The following is an 18,734-nucleotide window of genomic DNA, read 5'->3' on the forward strand; positions in this document are numbered from 1 at the left end:
ATATATATATATATATGAGCATAGAGTGAAAATTTATCAATTAGATCATAAAATAATGTTAAAGAGAATGGTTAAGCTGGTTTTTGTAGTATCATTTTTTTAGTTATGGAGGTTACTAGTGTAATAGGTAGAAAAATACATTTGTCCAATATTCAATTTTTATATTTTACTGAAAACTGCTCTCTAATTTATTGCTTGCTGTAATGTGTAATTTAAGCAAATTGTTAAAATTCTATTCATCATATTCAACAGTTTGTTAGCTACTTGGAACTTCACTTTGAAGTTATAACAGTTTGGCAAATTTCATTTTATAGGTTGAAAGTCATTTTCTTTTCAGTATATTTAAAGTAGCAGTTGATATGAATGTCACATTTCAATTTGAAAGGCAGTTTCTGTTCAATGTATTCAACAGTTTAGCAGTTCATGGGAAATTCATTTTGCAGGTTGAAAGTCAGTTTTTTTTTTCAGTGCATTAAAGATTTTAGTGCCTTTAACATTATTTTATGCCTTGTCAAGTTTGTGGTCAGTGAAAAATAAAATTAAAATGTTTCGTGTAAATAACTTTAGTTATCAAATAATATAATTGAGTCTTAGTTTTCAGATGAAAAACTTTTTATTTTGTAGGATGAGGAAGAAGAAATCAAGCTAGAGATCAATGTTTTGAAAAAGGTAAGAGAACTTATTGGTACCTTTAGTAACATGTATTTATTACTCAGTGTTGCTGCTTTTTCAGAATAATCATATAAGCACATGTGAAATTCATTCTTGAAATTTACTTTTATAAAGTTTGTTTCTAGTTTTATGAAAGTAAACTTATTAAATACTAATGTAAAGCCAGAAGGTTTTTTCCCTCTATTTTCTTTCTCTTTTTGTGAGATACCAATTCTATAGATAGCTCATTAAATTATTATTTTAATAATTGTCTTCTGGCATCAAGCCTTTTAGAATAATAGAAAAAGATAAAGAAAATACAACACTAAAATGTTACTTGAAAGTGTGACTTGATTTTGAAATTGACCAATTTTTAATGTTCTGACATTTGAAATGCAGGATTAAACGTGTAATTAAGATTGAAAGTAGTTACTAGGAGTTTTTAAATGGATACCTTGATTTGTTTAATGATAAGCATATGTTCATGATGGCATTAATAATTTGAATTTCAGCTCATTTGACAAAGAAGATATAGTGTATAGTTAGAAATGTTAAAACAGTAAATAGTAATAACTTGTGATCAGAGTAAGCTTTGTACTTAGAGTTAAACTTAAAAATCAACTTGCCACCAGATAATTAAATATACTTTTCTTACTTATTTTTTTTTTTATAAAGATTAGAATGCATTTTTTATTAGTTGAGTATCATTGCTATTAGCAATATTTTCGGCCATAATCCCAATAAAATAAATGGGGTTCAGCCAGCTAAGGAGATTTAGGTTAGTCATCAATACATATACAATATTTATAATGAAAGTATAATACAAAAAAAATTAACTATGTTAAACAATTCAACCAATATTATTAAGGAAAGTAATGAGAAATAAAGAATATATCCTACTTATAGAGTATAACAACACTAGCATTCAGCCTTCTAATATGTTTAATTTTCAAAATGAGAAAGTCCAAGTATGAAAAAGGCAAGTGAGTTTACAAGTTCTATCCACAAAAAATCTTGTAATGATAAATAAATTTTACCATATCTAGTAAGCTGCAAGTAGTAACCATTGCGATATAACTTGTTTAGAATGTAACTTCAAAATTGAAAGTGTATATTTTATTGGAACTTTAAAAGTTAAATGTGTGATTAATGATGGTGACATCTAAATCTAGATAGTTTGCTTTGTTTGTAGTTGAACATTTATTTATTTGTTCAAGTGAGCTCTGGCAGATAAATTTTTAAGACTGTATCCAAAAACCTATGATAATAGAATATCATCTCTATAGATGGAAGCATGATTGATGTTCAAGGCTTTACTGTGTTGTGATTTATGCACCAATTGGTAATGGATCATCCCTGACTTGATGAGAAATGTAGATTTAGTGGTGTTGACTTCATTAACCAATGTTATTAATTCTGAAAGCCTCTTAACCATACCATGTGACATGTAGCTGCCTTTAGAGTAGTGGGTACTCCTAGAAGAAGTACACTACTATACACCACTGCCTCTTCCTTTCTAGCACAAAGCAGTATTGACTGATGTATTGCCATTGTTTCACATTGAACAAGAAGTGTTTTCTACAACTCCATTTAAAGTAATGTATATTCATAGATAACCTGTTATTCTTTTAAAAAGAGAGGCCCAGAAAACATCAACACCATTATATAACACTTCCCAGTGATCTTATTTTATTTTAACATTTACTGTTTGTGTATACAGTATTTTAAAAATGTACTCCTAAGAGAAGTTTGAGAAAGATTTACTATCAGTTCCTCAAATAATAACATGAGATGATTAGCTTTAACTAAAATCATGCTTATATTAAGTATGTTTACTGAAATTTGATTCTTTGGTGAAAGATTGTAGATATTTATTAAAAAAAAAACATTCAAAGAATAGATTTTGGTAACTTCATTTATTCATTCATAAAATTATTCACCTAGAAAAATCCAGCATTCAAGTTTGCCAAAACTACTGCATCATCATCATGATTGTTTTTTTTTAAAAAAAAAGCCAAAAAAATGTCGTAGAATGTAATGTTTCTCATCCATTCCTTATAGTAAAACATTGGGGATGCAGAAAAAAATACTTAAAGCAAATTTTTACTTCCAAGCAGACAAAACCTCATAAGATGTTGTAATCTATAATTGCTTATAAACATAAAAATATAAGCTTTTATAATTTTCAGTGGCAAATACATTCAGTCTCTATGTTCATTTAGACTTCATATTATATTACATTCATTATTTGTCGAGACTTGTACATTTAATTAATTTTCCATTGGCATTTAGTATAATTATTTAGGTATAATTTACATCTATCAGACATTTTGGAAAATAAAAGTAAAAAATTTACTTCTACTCTCCAGATATTAATAAAAAAACTTTTTATTTCAGTTATTATTTCACCATTGCGGCTTCATCAGGGCTCACAGTACAGGAACTATTTTATATGAATATATACAGTAGCTTCTTAAACTGCTTTTGATTTTTAACATCTATTAAGTAGATTGAACATTTTAAAGAGTTACCAGGTTTATGGTTGAAAGCATTTGCAAAGGCATCCAACTGATGATGTTAATGCAACTTATCCACTATTTTCTTATTTAATTGTTTTTCTGTTTTGTAATATTTGAAGCTAAATACTGGTGTTTGTGTGTTATGTAAGTAAGATATACTCTGTTATTTCTTTATTGTTCCTTTCATTATTGTTATTGATTAGAATGTTTTAAGATATCTAATTTTACCACTTTTACTTTTTATTATTAATTTTGTATGTTTATTATTGAGCTTTTGCATTTTTAGCATAATATATCGATTTAAGATTAACCCAAGCCTCTTAAGTTAGACAAATTTTTCGAGATATTATTTTGTTTATGGCTGAAAATATTGCAAGGATCTAGGGTTCCCAACTAATGTAGCAATGCATTCTAATCTGTGTAAGTAATAACATAAGAAAAATATATTTAGTTAGCTGTACTCATTATCAGTTTAGTTTAGTTACATTTTAAGTAGATAGCTTATTCTGATCAAAATTAATACTAATTATGTAGTTTGAATTTTGTCTGCTATGATGTTTACCTACTTGTAATGCTATGTTTACTGATTATGAAGTTTTCTTGTATAGACACAATAAAGTGAATAACTTGCTTTTATTCCTTCTGCCTCTGTTCTAGTATTCGCATCACAGAAATATAGCAACGTATTATGGCGCTTTCATTCACAAAAGTATGCCTGACAAAGATGCCAAACTTTGGGTAAGCAGATCTCTATGATCTTCTGAAATATAATTCAATATTCGTATCAGTATGTGACAGATGTCCTGAACCACTTGAAAGTTCCCTGCTATTTATGCCTAAATAGTAACTCACAATGTCAAGAAAAAAGCACATTTTACAAAATCATCAAAATGTCGTAAACATTTCATAAGACTGTTAGAATGTAATATTTGCATTATGATTAAGTATGTTTTTAAAGCATTTTCAGAAGTTAAGTGATTAGTTTTATTTACTAGATAGTTAAATGGAAAAAGATCTTGAAGTACAATAGGATGAAATCAAGCTTTTTTCCTTTGATACTGCAACATCAAATTGTAAATAGGTTTAAAACTGGGATTTGTAATTTAATATGAAGAAAGAAGTGAACACAATATGCATTTTTCCATGTCATATAGTAAATGAAGTTGAACATGTAATTTCAGTATTTTGTTTGATGGTTTTAACACACCACAATGAGTTTAAGCCATATGTAATCCTGAAATTTTTATATTGTTGGCTTGTTACCTAAATACATAACTTGTTTGTTAGTTATCTCTATTGAGTGCAAATCAAAATATTGAGATTTTGTACACTTAGTTCAACAATAACATACATTTGCCTTGTTGACAGTATTTTGCATGTCCAAAGTTAGGTGATCAAGTACTAAACTTTAATATTTGTCTTTCTGTTTGACTTTTCAGCTTGTCATGGAATACTGTGGTGCAGGTTCTGTTACAGATCTAGTGAAATGTAAGTAAGTTCAAATTGTTAGTCATAATTGTGTCAGAGAAATGGAATACCTTAAAACAGAAATTTGACACGATCATAAATTGTTAGTCATAATTGTGTCAGAGAAATGGAATACCTTAAAACAGAAATTTGACACGATCATAAATTGTTAGTCATAATTGTGTCAGAGAAATGGAATACCTTAAAACATAAATTTGACACGATCATAAATTGTTAGTCATAATTGTGTTAGAGGAAATGGAATACCTTAAAACAGAAATTTGACACCATTATAACTTTCACTGAGATCATTAAAAAGCAAACAATAAAACTAGAATTGGGGAACCTCCATTTTAGCTTTGGAACCAATAGAAACAGTAAAATGGATGAGTGGGTGATAAGTAAATCTTACAACATATCAAAAGTAACTTTAAAAGTCTTTAAAAAATTTGTTGTATGATGAAACTTCTTTAAATTAGCAACTTAAGAGTACCAACAACCTCTCTTATTTGGTTGTCTGAAAAGTCACAACGAAAGTCCTATATTTTTCATTTACCTCATTATTATCAGTCGCTTCCGTTAGATCAGACACTGCCTGTTTTTTCTTAGTATCCTTAGTTATTTTCTTGTTAAAAATACCAAATAGGTCTTTGATCAGTCATTGTGCCAATTATAAATATAAAAACATTCCACCCTAGTCCAGTTAAAACCTGATCAAATCAGATAGTTAAACACTAATAATGTATCAGTTTATTCATATAAATAACAGTAGATCTAATGCATTTTATATCAGTCATGGAACATCCCATAAAATGACAAGATATGGAATTATCATTATCACATGATGGCAAAATGAAATTAATAAAAAAAAAGCATGAAAATCGAATTAAAATATTGCATTGTGACTTGGCAGAAAAATACAAAGTTAGAAATCAACCATCAACTATCATTGGTAAGAAAGACCCTTAACACAGTACAAACTGTTATGCTAAACCTCTCAAAGCAGATTCATCAACACATACACATTTTTTAATAACACTAACATTGTGTGGAAATGGTTCACATGCCAATATCATGACCCATCATCCAGGAATAAACATTTTCATGCATTACTTTTTGACTTCAAAGCATCCAATGACTGCTTAGATTGCTGGAGATCCTGCTATTTATCAAACACTTTGAAAGTAAACTGAAAGTTGACGTGTAGATCTTTATTACTTTCATTGAATACAAAGTCCAACACACCCAAGATCTTGGTGAGCTGTGTGACATTACGTTGATAGACAACATAACTTAATACACCCAAGATTTTTGACTGAGCAATGTGATGCTAAATTGTTATGTGCTGCATGGGTGAAATTTCTCCATTTGTTAACAGAAATCCAACAAAATCGCCTTTTGCCAGTCATGATTACAAAGTATGATTTAACTTTAATGAGAAATATACACATTTCTTGGTTGAACACAACCCTCTTAGAAACTATTACCATCCTTCTTGACTCCAGTATTCCTCTCTTCTGGTCCCCAGCTCTAGCTGTTGAAGCTCTCAGCCAGGACTGGTCTCACCTTTTTTCTATATGCTTATCCTCCTCTTCCACTCCTCCCTCAACTTGATATGTGACACTCCTTGAATCCTACTGTGGTGCCTCTTTGGTTACCTCAACCTTGGTTTTCTCTGCTTCTTTGCTTGGCATCCAGCCCACCTTTTCGTGTACTCAATGTCTCTTCTTTCTTAATTAAACCTCACATGTCCTCTTTTTCATCAAGGGATGTCGTCTCTCCATCTTTATGTGTGGGAATTGTCAGGTCCATCATCTGTCACACTGAACTCTCCTATTGTGTAACCTTCTTGTCACATTCCTGTTGTCCTTCCATTTTGTCTTTCTATCAATGACAGTGGCATTCTTTTGTCAGTGATCCATCCTTCACTCCTTTCATCCCAGCTGTCCTATTGTGCTCTATCATTCTGCCTTTTTGTATTAGCTATTTGACCATGGTCTGTCAGTTTTTGCCATTACTAGTTATCAGGTGGTGGTATTCACTGCATTTTGTGCCGTGTTTTCTGTCATGTCTTATTTCTTCCTCCTCCTTGCATGTTGTTGCCATCCTTTGGTTGTCTATGTTATTAATGCTTCTTGCACTCTATTCTGCCACAATTATATACTCCTCTACCTCGACTGGTCTTTCCTTTATCAAACTTCTGCTGCTTGATAGGTTAACTATCCTTTCTTTCCTGTCTTTCTTCCTTCTGTCCCTCACCTCTATGATCGTTCATACCTAGATCAGCTCCTATGTCTGTCCGGGCTGTTGGTGCTGCTTATCACAGACATCTCTTTTTCAAGGTCCCTGCTATTGTCTGTTTTTACTCTGTAATCCCTCTTATTCTGGGGACCTCTCCTTCTACCATTACCAGATGTGTCTAATGACTCCTACAGTTGATATATTTGTCTCTGGATGTAGATGCTTGCACCCTATTTCTCATTTCTTTGCATATGATTTGTTACCTTTCTCAGTCTCTTGCTTCCAATCTTCACTGACTCTGGGATGAGATCCTCTAGGTGGGTGTGTGGATTATTGTCCTAATTTTTTTCAGCCCGTCTCTTCACCATCTGACTGTTTTATCTCCTACAGGATTTTGACTTCCACCAGTCATCATACTTCAGTTTACCCACTGTCTTTAAAATGGGTATTTATGTTTCCAGGATAATGGAAAATTCTCACACCATAAACTCTGGCTCTACCTGTGCCCACTGCAAGATGGGATGTTCTGCAAGACCACTTGAGGTATACTTGTGGTATACATACAATTGTCTGGACTGTCATAAAAAAAAACAGCACCAGGGAAGCATTCTGCCCACTTTTTTTGGCTCACACTTGCTGGCCCTTAAAAATAGAGTTTTGAACTGTCTCCAGTAAAATACTTTTTCTGGCTGGTGGTCCAGTGAGGATCTGGGCATTTCTTCAGGTCTCTACTAACATGAATTCTTCCTCCTTTTCTTTAAGAAGAGCATGGGAGACCCTCGCCATTTATCAGTTCCTAACTACTGGGATGGGTGACCATGGTGAATCCTAACCAGTTAAGCTTAGCAAAAAATGAGAACTGAGGCAGTGGTGACACTGTCAGTGTAGTTTGGGTCACACACCCCCTCCCTGAAAAACAACAACAACAAAAAAAACATACTACAAAATCCATGTGCCCTCCTCCTCCTCCTCCTGCAGCCAAAGCCTATCCAGTAGAGTCAGAGTGTGCACACACAGTACAACCATAAGTCAGCCACACTACACATATTGGCTCACTGACTTCTTGTGTGCAAGTGCCTGAATGGTCATGTTCTCATTCTACCTGTCCATGCAACACTTGCAGCTCATTTTCCCCCTCCCCTTTACATTCCAGGTGAAGATTATACCCTGGTTGAGATGAGATGTGGTCTCCCACAGGTGTGCACTTATGGATCCCTGACATCGGGTGTCACACTCTGTGGGCTTCCTTTTGGATGCTTTCTGAAGGGCATTTAAGTAAATTTCTGTACCCAGCCCCTCCACCATTTAAGCATGGAATTCTAGCATTTCTGTGTAAGGAGGCAAGTTAATATATTAGAAGTTAACATTTTCCTAATCTGAAAATGTTTTCCAATAGATATTCACCTCCATACACATTCCTGCTTCTTATCCTTACTTCCGGTGCATGTTTTTTGTCTTGTCAAAGAATAATGTTATCACAAGTGCATAGGAGGAGTTATTGCATATGGAGGTTGTGTTGTCTTCCTGTTGGTGGAGGGCTCTTGTTGCATCATGGGCCAGTGTAATTCATGTTAAACACGTGAACTTAGGTGAGAGTTACCTCAAGACTAGTGGTATGTAAATATCATAGGCAGACACAAGGAAGATGGCATTTCTGTGTGAAGAGGTATCTATTGAAAATACATTTTCAGATTAGAAGAATGTTAACTTTTGACTGAGCAATGTGCCACTAAATTATTACTTCCTAACATCTTCTGTCCTACAACCATGAGACCATGGAATTGTCTGCTACTACAAACTCATGATGAATTCCTTTCAAAGATTGACCAGACTAAGACAGAAACAAAACTGTGCCATAAAATTCAATGTTTGATGCCAGATGGAAAGATAGCACTAACAGTGTATGCTTCAATCTAGCTGGGTTCCAGGCAGTAACTTTTTTTGATAATAATGATGACATACTGCTAAAACAATCTGTCAATGAGCACAGAGGTTTACTAGCTGATTCATATGATATTGTAGACCTTGACCACCCAGTTCCAACAGAAGATGAATCAAATAACAGGAAAAAAAGCTAATAGGCCAGTATGCAAGAGATGACATGCATGATAGCAACATTGGTACCTCTTTAGATGAGAAAACACTAAAAAGAGACTTGTCATGTGAAAAATCCCTTGAATTTGCCTGACAAATGAAAAATGTTGCAGCCTCAAAAGACTACACGTTTTTGGCATTAACCATTAAAATTGAATCTCAACTAGAGAATGCAATAGCCAAGACTTATGAAAAGAAACAGACTTATTCAGTTTTACCAAAGTTAACTTATAAACATTGTAGTGCTTTTCTTTACAGCTCTATCTGTATTCAAATTCATATTTTGCAATATAGATATATATAATACATAATAATGGTTGGAGACGGCTTGAATGGGTAATGAAGAAAAACTTTAATATAAGTTTACATAACAGCAAATGTACAACGTTTCGAAAAGGTTTTGTCATCATCTTATAATATCCAATAATTCAGTAAACTTTTTTATTCATTAAGTTATTGGTAAATCCAACAGTTCCTTTGGACACCACTCAAGATGTTTTCCCACTCTAGGAAATTAATAAACTTGGATCATAATACACTTATGTATTATATATTAAAAATTGACTATAATATTACTCTTTGCCTAAATGATACTGTTATTTATTTTTATCAATGTATTTTTAATTGAGTACTAACATAATCAACTTGGTATTGTATGAGAATACTTATGCTATTAAGAAGCATGAAAGTAGTGTTCCAGTTGAGAATTTGGAAAATTTTTAAATATTTATAGTTCATGGTTTAGTTAGTAAGTTTCACTGTGTGTGTAGATACCTTACTTAATGTGGAATAAAAGTCATACATAGCTTTAAATTTACATTAAATCTTTTTTCTTATCAGCATATTGAAAAACTTGTGTTCAGTATTGTAAAGAACTTGATTTTTATAGAAGTAAGGGTAGTAATGAATAGATATTTAATGTTTACAAGTATTTGTGTTATCAATTTGAAGGTTGAATGTATACACACACACTTTGTCTCATGGAGATAACTGTCATACAGACAGAAAGGAATCTAATGATAAAAGTTGATAAATTAAAAGTCGTCATTTCTTTACTTGATAAGGTATGTTTGGAAATTACTGAGACCTTGACATATAGTGTACTTTAAAGTATACTTAGTGAACAAATTCATGAAATTGATAATCACAATTAGCCTTACACCTTTTATCAATTTTATGAACTGTTGACATTATATTTACATTTTCTGTGGTAGTTCTATGCATGTTAAATTCTTATTTTTATTTATTTTTTTGTATTAAACATAGTTTGAACCAATTTGTAAAGTGTATAGTATAGATGCAAGTTATGACTGAAATAACTATGTGTGTTATTTTGGAAATAAAAATAACTCATTCATGGTATAAATGCAGTGCTTGCTATTTCTTGTTATCTTTCTTAAGTATTATTTTTAAATAGAAAGCTCAAGAACTCCAAGTAAAAGATGATATGTTGAAGCATATTTGAAGTTTTGTCAAATCAATTTTAAGAAGCTTCCACATAATTATAATAAATTTTAAAATAGTTACATTAAGAATTCACTGCATTTTATGCACTGAGAGAAAACATATTTACAAAACAGTCACAATATTAAAGTCATATGAAATTGTGATCAAGTTTTGGAAGAAATGTTCTGAACTAAAATAAAAAATTTTGTTTGATAAAATCAAATTTTTAACAGCGTTAAAGTTTCTGCTTTTGATATAATTGAAATTTTAGCCTTTGTAATTACTTTCAGGGTCTTAATAAAGTTAACAATATATCGTGAGAAAAAAAAGCACGTCTGTGAAGTACAGAAAGAACTTTCGGTTAATGGCTGTAGTAAGACTTAAAAAACATAATTATAACTCGGGAAGGAAATGGCACTTCATAGTAAGGTACTTTAATGAACTACAGAGTATCAAAGTAGAAGAAAACGCACTTGGTATTTATTTCATGTTTATCCTTTTCACCTATTGGCCATCTTGTGTATTTTAAATTTACTTTCAAATATATCCTCATGGTGTCTTCAAGATTTGATGAATATCAACTGGTATCTTGACATAAATAATTTTAGATACTATGCCACATAGAAAGGTCATATTTGAAGTGGGTATTCTACTTCTTAAAGATTCTTTTCTTCATTATGACTGCCTACATTATCTGAATACTTTTACCCAGATTCTGACTTCATTTATTGTTGGTCAAGTGTAGCCCAATGGTTAGCCTGACAGACTGTGGATTCTTGGATCCATCATTTGCTTCCCATTACTGAAAAAAAAAAGTGTTGTACACTTTGCCGCCATAAGTGCTTTATAAGTGTGATGGTCAAATCCCATTATTTGGTGTCTTAAGAGTAACTCTAGTATTTTTGGTGGATGCTGTTGAATAGCTGCCTTCCCTGTAATATATCAGTTCAAAATTAGGAATGACTGTTGTAAATAGACCTTGAGTAATTTTGTGTGAATCTGAAAACAAACAAATTTTTTTATTGTTATCTAAATACTATAATCCTCATTATTACTATCTTATCTTTTCCCCGATACTTTTTTTTTATCTTATCATGATTGCCCTTTTATTACCTGTACACTGTTACCCTTAATATGACATCTTCCTTCATTACCCAAACACTATTACACACATTATCATTTTCCTTTTATTACTTGAACACTGTACATTCATTATAACCACCTCTTTTGTTGTTTTAACATGATTATTTACTATCAGGTCACTTCACTGTTTTGTTTCCTGGACATTATTACTCTCTTTATTTATTTACTGAATGCTTTTAACTTCTTCTAATCTTATGATGGAAAAGAAAATAATCTGTCTGGGCATGAATGACACACGGTACACTATACCAGTGTATTGAAAAAAATCAATTGTAAACATCTTGGATTTCAACTCATCAGTAATTGCTGTTAAACAGAATATTCCCTGAAGTGTGTAGTTTGTATATTATCCTGGGAAGTGCTGTGGAAGATCTTTTCACTCCTTAACTCCCGTGTTATATCAAAGTGTTTTTGCTGGTCCTTTTTTCCAAATCAGAAGAAAGACAAATTTGTCAACTCGTGTGGGACAGAAAATTGATTCGTAATGAGAGCTACTACAATTTATTTAGTTATTACAAAAAAAATTGTTCATTATGTTTAAGTTGTATTTAATATGGAGTTCATATATTTGTAAGTGTTGAGATCATTTTGGTAAACTTGCATTTGAACAACTCACACACAAGAATGAATTTGATTTTATTTATTTAGGGTTACATAACCTGGAGCTAAAAATTTTATTAAAGTATGTGGAAAATAAAAACGTCAAGATCAAAAGAATCTGTTTTACTTGATATTTATTCTTGGCCAGATTATAAAGAAATTATTTATTTCTACAGCCACTAAAGGACAGTCACTGAATGAGGAATGGATTTCATATGTTTGCAGAGAAGTCCTCAGGGTTCGTTACCTTTTTTACTCTTGTGTAATGTGGGTGAAAACCATGCATTGTAAATGTACTGAAAATCAATTTTTAGCCATTAATATGGTTTAAATCTATTACGCATAAACACTATGAGTTGTTGTTGATTCTCAAAATTTTTGCAACCAATACAGGTAATTTGATTTACTGGTGAAAAACGTCTGTGAGAATAAGATAAACTTTGTTAGGGCCTTGTTTTGAAAAAGTTCCGCAAGATGACCTAAGGATAAATTTTGTTGGGTTTTTGGTGGTTTCACTATTATACTCTAACTGAACAGTTAAAAAGTTAGACATATATTTGGTAGTATGTACTACAATGTTATCTGTGTTGTTGATCAACCCCATTTTGCTAGTGTGTTATAATACATAGATGTATTATAACAAACTACATATTATAGCAAACTAGCAAAATGGGGTTGATCAACAAGACAGATAACATTGTAGTACATACTATAATATGTAGATGTATTCACCGAGAAAAATATTTAGAAATCTGTGTTACATGTTTTATAATAATCAAATAGGTTCCAAGTTTTGTAGACTTTATAATCAAAATATTAATTCTAGCCTTTATACATCAAGTTTGACAGGAAAGAAGTGTTATAATATGTGCGTGTCTATACACACATACACATGTGCATACTGTGACACTGATATATAACATAGTTTTTTAATGCCATAGCTAGGCCATGCAAAATAATAGTTGCTCAAGTTGTAATTTGTATAGTCCACAAGCAAATTAATGAGTTATACTGAAATTTTAGTCAAAAAGTTCCAGAAATAGCACACTGTTTTTTACAAAAGAGAACATAAATAAAGGATGTTACCCAGTTGTCTGTTTATTTACAAATAAAATTTCTTATAAATAAGTTACATTGTCAAATATAGATGTGAAGATGAGAATTCAAAGCATGTGCCTTCTGTGTGTGTGTGTTTTAGTGTCAGCTAACTTAAAACCTGGTTTGTTACAATATTGACATTTTATTTTTTTATTTATTAAATTATTACACACATGATCATTGCACATCAGTAGTGCCTCCCTTGTGTAACAAATATGAATCCATAAGTTGTTTGTGTTCACCACTCCTGTTTTCTTATGTTTAACTATTTTAGCTGGATTGCTCAAAAAACCCTATAAAGATATTTGTAATTGTGCATCTAAAATACCCATTTTTAGGGTTTAGCCATGGGTGGGACTGTGTGGGTCACAGCCTGCACATTCAGCATCTAGGCCCACCCAGTCACAGTATGTATGATGGTTCCCCTGTTTGTGCTTGTGTCCTAACACCTCCTGCCCACCCATTGTAACTCTATGCCCACCTAAAATTTTGTACCTGGCAATGCCGTTGGCCAACTCTTATAAAAGAAAGTGATAAAATCCTTAAAAGATTAAATGTTTTTGTTAAAGCATTTCACAGCCTTGTAGATAAACTGTTAAATGAATTGACATAGCACTTTTCATTTCTGTTGCATTAGGAATTTTTATTTCTTTTTTTCATATGAAATTTATAATCCTTTAGAATTTGTAACATGAATTTTGCTTTTAAATTTCAAATTAAATTTTAACAAACTTATGAAGTATTTCTCTGATTTTCATTCTCTTAAAAAGTATGATTTTTGTATTTTGATTGTATGAGTAGCATAATCATAACAATTTATTAATAGTCATTTTACTTTTTGACATCTCATAAATTTAGTCATATTGTAAAGAAGACCTTCAATAACCTGTTAAGCATGCATTTAATTATTTAGTTACAAAAATAGTGTACCTCATTATAAACGTGTGAATTCTGTAAATGAGTAATTATGCAATTTCACTGCCAAAAATATTACTATTTATATCTAGTCCTTTATGCATTCATTATAACAGTTGGGTGGTTATCTATTATGAATATTAAAGTTCTTTTTAGTAATACTATGTGCATAAAAATTGATTTTGGGAGTTTTGTTTAAAGAAAGTTGAACACCTAAAAAACTGAAAAAATGTAAGAAATGGAGTCATATCCAGTAGCTCCCAAAATAATAATAATATATTATAATAATAATAATGAACCAATGATGCCTCTTTATATTTCAAAGGATAAAGCTTTTCTTTTTCACTTAAAACAGTTGGTTTAAATTAAACGTGAAAAATATTGTCTGATGAAAACAAAAGATGAGAGAAAAGTACAATAAGGTAATTTTAAAACATAAAAAAATAAATACAATTTTGAAATTACAGTCCTTGGAGATAAGAAAACCAAAACTAATTATTTTTTCCACAGGGTCTCAGTCATCTTCATGGATGCAAAATTATTCATAGAGATATCAAAGGACAAAATGTCTTATTGACAGACAATGCAGAAGTCAAGTTAGGTGAGAGAAATAGTGTGGAATTTTAATTATATTGTTCATTATGCTTAAACCAAACTTAGCAATAAGAGTAATTGGGAGATATTTTTGCCATTAATAATAGATAAGAGAGGTCATTCTGCACATGGATGATATTGTTAGTGTTTTATAGACATTGCAGAAGTTAAATTTTAAAAGTCTGTTCAGGATGTAAATGATACTATTATTATGACTTATAGACAATAGGGATGTAAACCAAGACTAGAGAAATTTTTGTATAAAAATAGTATGTTTTGATCATTAATTAATAATGGAGATTTTAGACTTGATAACAAGGACTAATTTTGTGTGCATAAGGTTATAATTGTTGACTGGGAAATGTAGAAGGTCAAACTTGGTGTAAGAAACTGATGTGTTTACATGAATGGTATCATTGGCTTAGTAAAATTTAGTGAGGAATTTTGGAAAAATGTATCTGTAAGAAGAAATATACTCAATTTAAAATATATTTTAACAAGCGTTAGTACCCACCTCCGGTGACGGGAAAATCTTAAATTAATCTAGCAAAAGTACTTGTTCCCAGTGATGGGAAATGTTTAAAGCTAATCTATGACTTGAAATAATTTCATGGACTTTAAAACGGTTAATTTTGTTGCTGTCTTGGTTTCACTCAGAGCCAAAGCTCTGATCTACTTATACCATCCACTGCAAAAAGTAATTGTTGAGCATTTCAGTCATGCTAAGAGCTGTTCAAAAATAATATATGGTAAATCTACATTTTTATTCTTTAAGTTATGTCACATTTTGAAATGTGAATGATAGTGGGATTAATTCCTAACAGTTTAGTGTAAAATATCCTGCTTGGGAAATAAAATTTGGCATCAACATTATTCATGCCTGTTTTGTGAATGTTGAGCATGCCAAAGCATGCATAGCTTTTCAAATGGGAACATATGAATGCTTAGACAGACAGTTTGCAATACAGAAAAGACGTTAAAAGGAGGAAAAGCAGAATTAACTTTGCTGATGTAAGAAAGCTTGTGTAGCAGGAGTTTATTCTGTTTTTTAAATTTATCAAGTAATGAAACTAATTAACACAGTATTTGTATATTCCAAGTGTTTAAGCTTAATTACTGCAAATATTATGGGATACTTTTTGTAATTGTTTATGATTACAGGGTTGAGTATATTAAATTAAAATGATTTTGAGGTACAAATCAGCAAGTAAATTACATACAGCCATGATGGAACAGAATGTATCAGAACTCGATTTTGATGGCATTTGGAGTTTTGTAGGTAGTGTGAAGTCACCAAATACTGATTGCTTTTGAGAAGGGTGTATAGCAGCCCTTTCTAATGTAAAATATTCTTACATTTAGATCATAAAAATGTATTCAGGTCAGGGATTTAGACTTTCCAAGATAGGGAAATCACATGTGTTAATGGTATTGGAAAATAAAGGAATAAGGATCAACTTGGGACATCAGGATCATCCTGAGAGAGACCTACAACAATTCATGCCTCAACAATAGTAAGTATAGTGTGATGTCTTGTCACATATGAGAATCCACAAATGCAAAGGTGAGTTGCAAAAGCCATCCATGTGCCTAGGCAACAGTATAGTGAAGAAAGATTTCCATCTAGAAATGTGCCCAATAGGTTATGGGTTTACGAAGATAAGGCTTCCAGTCTTACCTCAACTTCAACTTACATACCTCAAGCAGCTGGAGAATGGATTGGATCTTTATGCTATTCCATAAAGACATATCACTCAAGTCACATGATATAGTACCTGTGGATTTCCATGTGCTCAGGAAGTTGAACCACGTGCTAGAAAACCATAGTTTTCATACACAAGGTTGATCATAAAAGCAAGCAGAACAGAGTGATTTGCTTTAGACATGACAGCCTTATAAAGGAGTCTTTTGTAATGGAAGTTACATTGCAATACTATTTTCAAGATACATGATAATCATATATAGTGTGATTGGACATAGCAACATGGACTGTAACAACATGGTGAGGCTCAAATTTTTTTAATATGATGTGCTCAACCCTCTGTGTTATAGAACATTTTGACTGTAATGTTTATTCAGTTATATAGAGAATTCTAGAATGAGAAAACCTAAAATTTATTTAAGTTATATCACAAAAAAATGTATAATGATATTTAACTGAAACGTAGTATCTTGCAAGAAAAAAAAAAACTTTAACAGTTAAACCATCATGGAAGTCATAGACAGATTTCATTACATGTCATAGCCATAAGAGGTACAAAGAAAAGTAATATCACTGAAGTATTCTTTTTAATTCAGTCTAGAACTTTTAAAGTAACTGAAATTAATATCTTCTCTTCCAGTTGATTTTGGAGTCAGTGCTCAACTTGACAGAACAGTAGGTAGAAGAAATACTTTCATTGGCACTCCATACTGGTAGGTATTATTTCTATTTTATATTAATTGAGAATTGCTCCATACTAATGTTAAAAAAGAGAGAGAGAAGAAATAAAGAGAAATAAAAAATGTGTTAGATAATAAAACTTCATGTAAAATATGAATAAAAGTAGGGTAAAATAACTTATTTTCTTGTACTCATCTTTATACTGGACTTAAAATACACATTTGTATAGTAAATACTTCAGTAAGTAAGTACTTCATCATACCAGTTGCTCTTGATGACTACTGAAGTCCAGCAAACAACTTTTAGAACTACAGAGAATAACTAGTATGAGAAGCATCACTTCGTTTGATAAATGCCAGGCATGGCCAGGTGGATAGGGTGCTCGACTCACAATCTGTGGGTCGCTGATTTGAATCCCCGTTCCATCAAACATGTTTGTTATTTCAGCTGTGGAGTGTGTTGTAATGTGATAGTCAATCCCACTGTTTGTTGATAAAAGAGTAGCCTAGAGTTGGTGGTGGGTGGTGATGACTGACTGCCTTCCCTCTAGTCTTTCACTACTAAATTAGGGCTGGCTAGCACAGTTAACTCTCTTGTAGCTTTTCATGAAATTCAAAACAAACCAAAGCCCAGTTGATAAGTGCTTCACTTGTAAAGGCTTACTGGTAGAATAAGAAAAAAAACTGTATCTTGATTTGTTTTGAATTGAAGTTTTATTTTATTTTAGTATTTTTAAGGATGGTTTTTGTTAAACATTTCCAGGGTTTGAAGGTGTGAAATATTGGGACTTAAAATCTCCATCATTGTGTCTTCTATTCCAAAGTAAAACCTATGAGGAAAACAAATCAGACACTTTGAAAAGCCCAGACGTTCTTTAAAAATCACCATAAATTTCCTATTTCATTCTTTTTCCACTGTTGCTTCCCTCTGGATTATAAAGCTCTCAATAGATTAACAACTTAAATCCTGTCAAAAAAAGAAAATGTTAATTTTGGGTTTCAAGTTTAATTCTTTTTCACCAAAGATCTATCTGGATACTGTCAAGTAAAGTTTTTAAAGGGCTCAATAGTAGTTAAAATTAATATGTAAGAATATACAGCTCTGACGTGAAATATCATTATTTTCGTAGGTGTTAAAGAACCATGTTTTATAACTGATTATATAAATTTGTATGTTTCTTACATTTTGATCACAAGTTTTGTAACTTGAACATGTGGAAGATAATACTGAGAAGTTTTAAAATATCTAAACTAAAGTCCTTATTATAAATAATTAAGAATATTTACAGATGTTTTTAATGGAAACATTATAACCATTTGTATTTAATTATTTAAATTTATGTAATAGAGGACCTGATGGTTAGGTACTTAAGTTGCATCCTGTGGGTCATGGAATAAAAACTCAATGCTGCACCTGTCATGCCCTTTCCATGTTGGGGGCATTGTCATATTATGATCAGTTACACTGTTTTTACAGAAATGATGGTGGGTGCTGCCCTACCAGCTCCCTTTCCTATTGTTGGCAGTTCAAAATTAGGGACCAGTGGCAGATAGCTTTAGTTGCTTTGTCATAAACAAATAAAC

The 18,734-nt window shown here is 31.6% G+C and overlaps 1 protein-coding gene across 1 annotated transcript in view; it reads left to right on the plus strand.

The window, feature by feature from the left end:
• The window catches only part of LOC106478756 (serine/threonine-protein kinase mig-15-like), a 120,884-nt gene that overhangs the window by 44,873 nt on the left and 57,277 nt on the right, over nucleotides 1–18,734 (plus strand). The window contains exons 4-9 of the mRNA XM_022382410.1: nucleotides 625–669; nucleotides 3,828–3,908; nucleotides 4,610–4,658; nucleotides 12,338–12,399; nucleotides 14,685–14,775; nucleotides 17,111–17,183. Of these exons, the coding sequence (XP_022238118.1) occupies nucleotides 625–669; nucleotides 3,828–3,908; nucleotides 4,610–4,658; nucleotides 12,338–12,399; nucleotides 14,685–14,775; nucleotides 17,111–17,183 (401 nt within the window). The remainder of the gene's footprint in view (nucleotides 1–624; nucleotides 670–3,827; nucleotides 3,909–4,609; nucleotides 4,659–12,337; nucleotides 12,400–14,684; nucleotides 14,776–17,110; nucleotides 17,184–18,734) is intronic.

Source organism: Limulus polyphemus, unplaced genomic scaffold (genome assembly GCF_000517525.1).
Source record: "Limulus polyphemus unplaced genomic scaffold, Limulus_polyphemus-2.1.2 Scaffold247, whole genome shotgun sequence".
Taxonomy (NCBI): domain Eukaryota; kingdom Metazoa; phylum Arthropoda; class Merostomata; order Xiphosura; family Limulidae; genus Limulus; species Limulus polyphemus.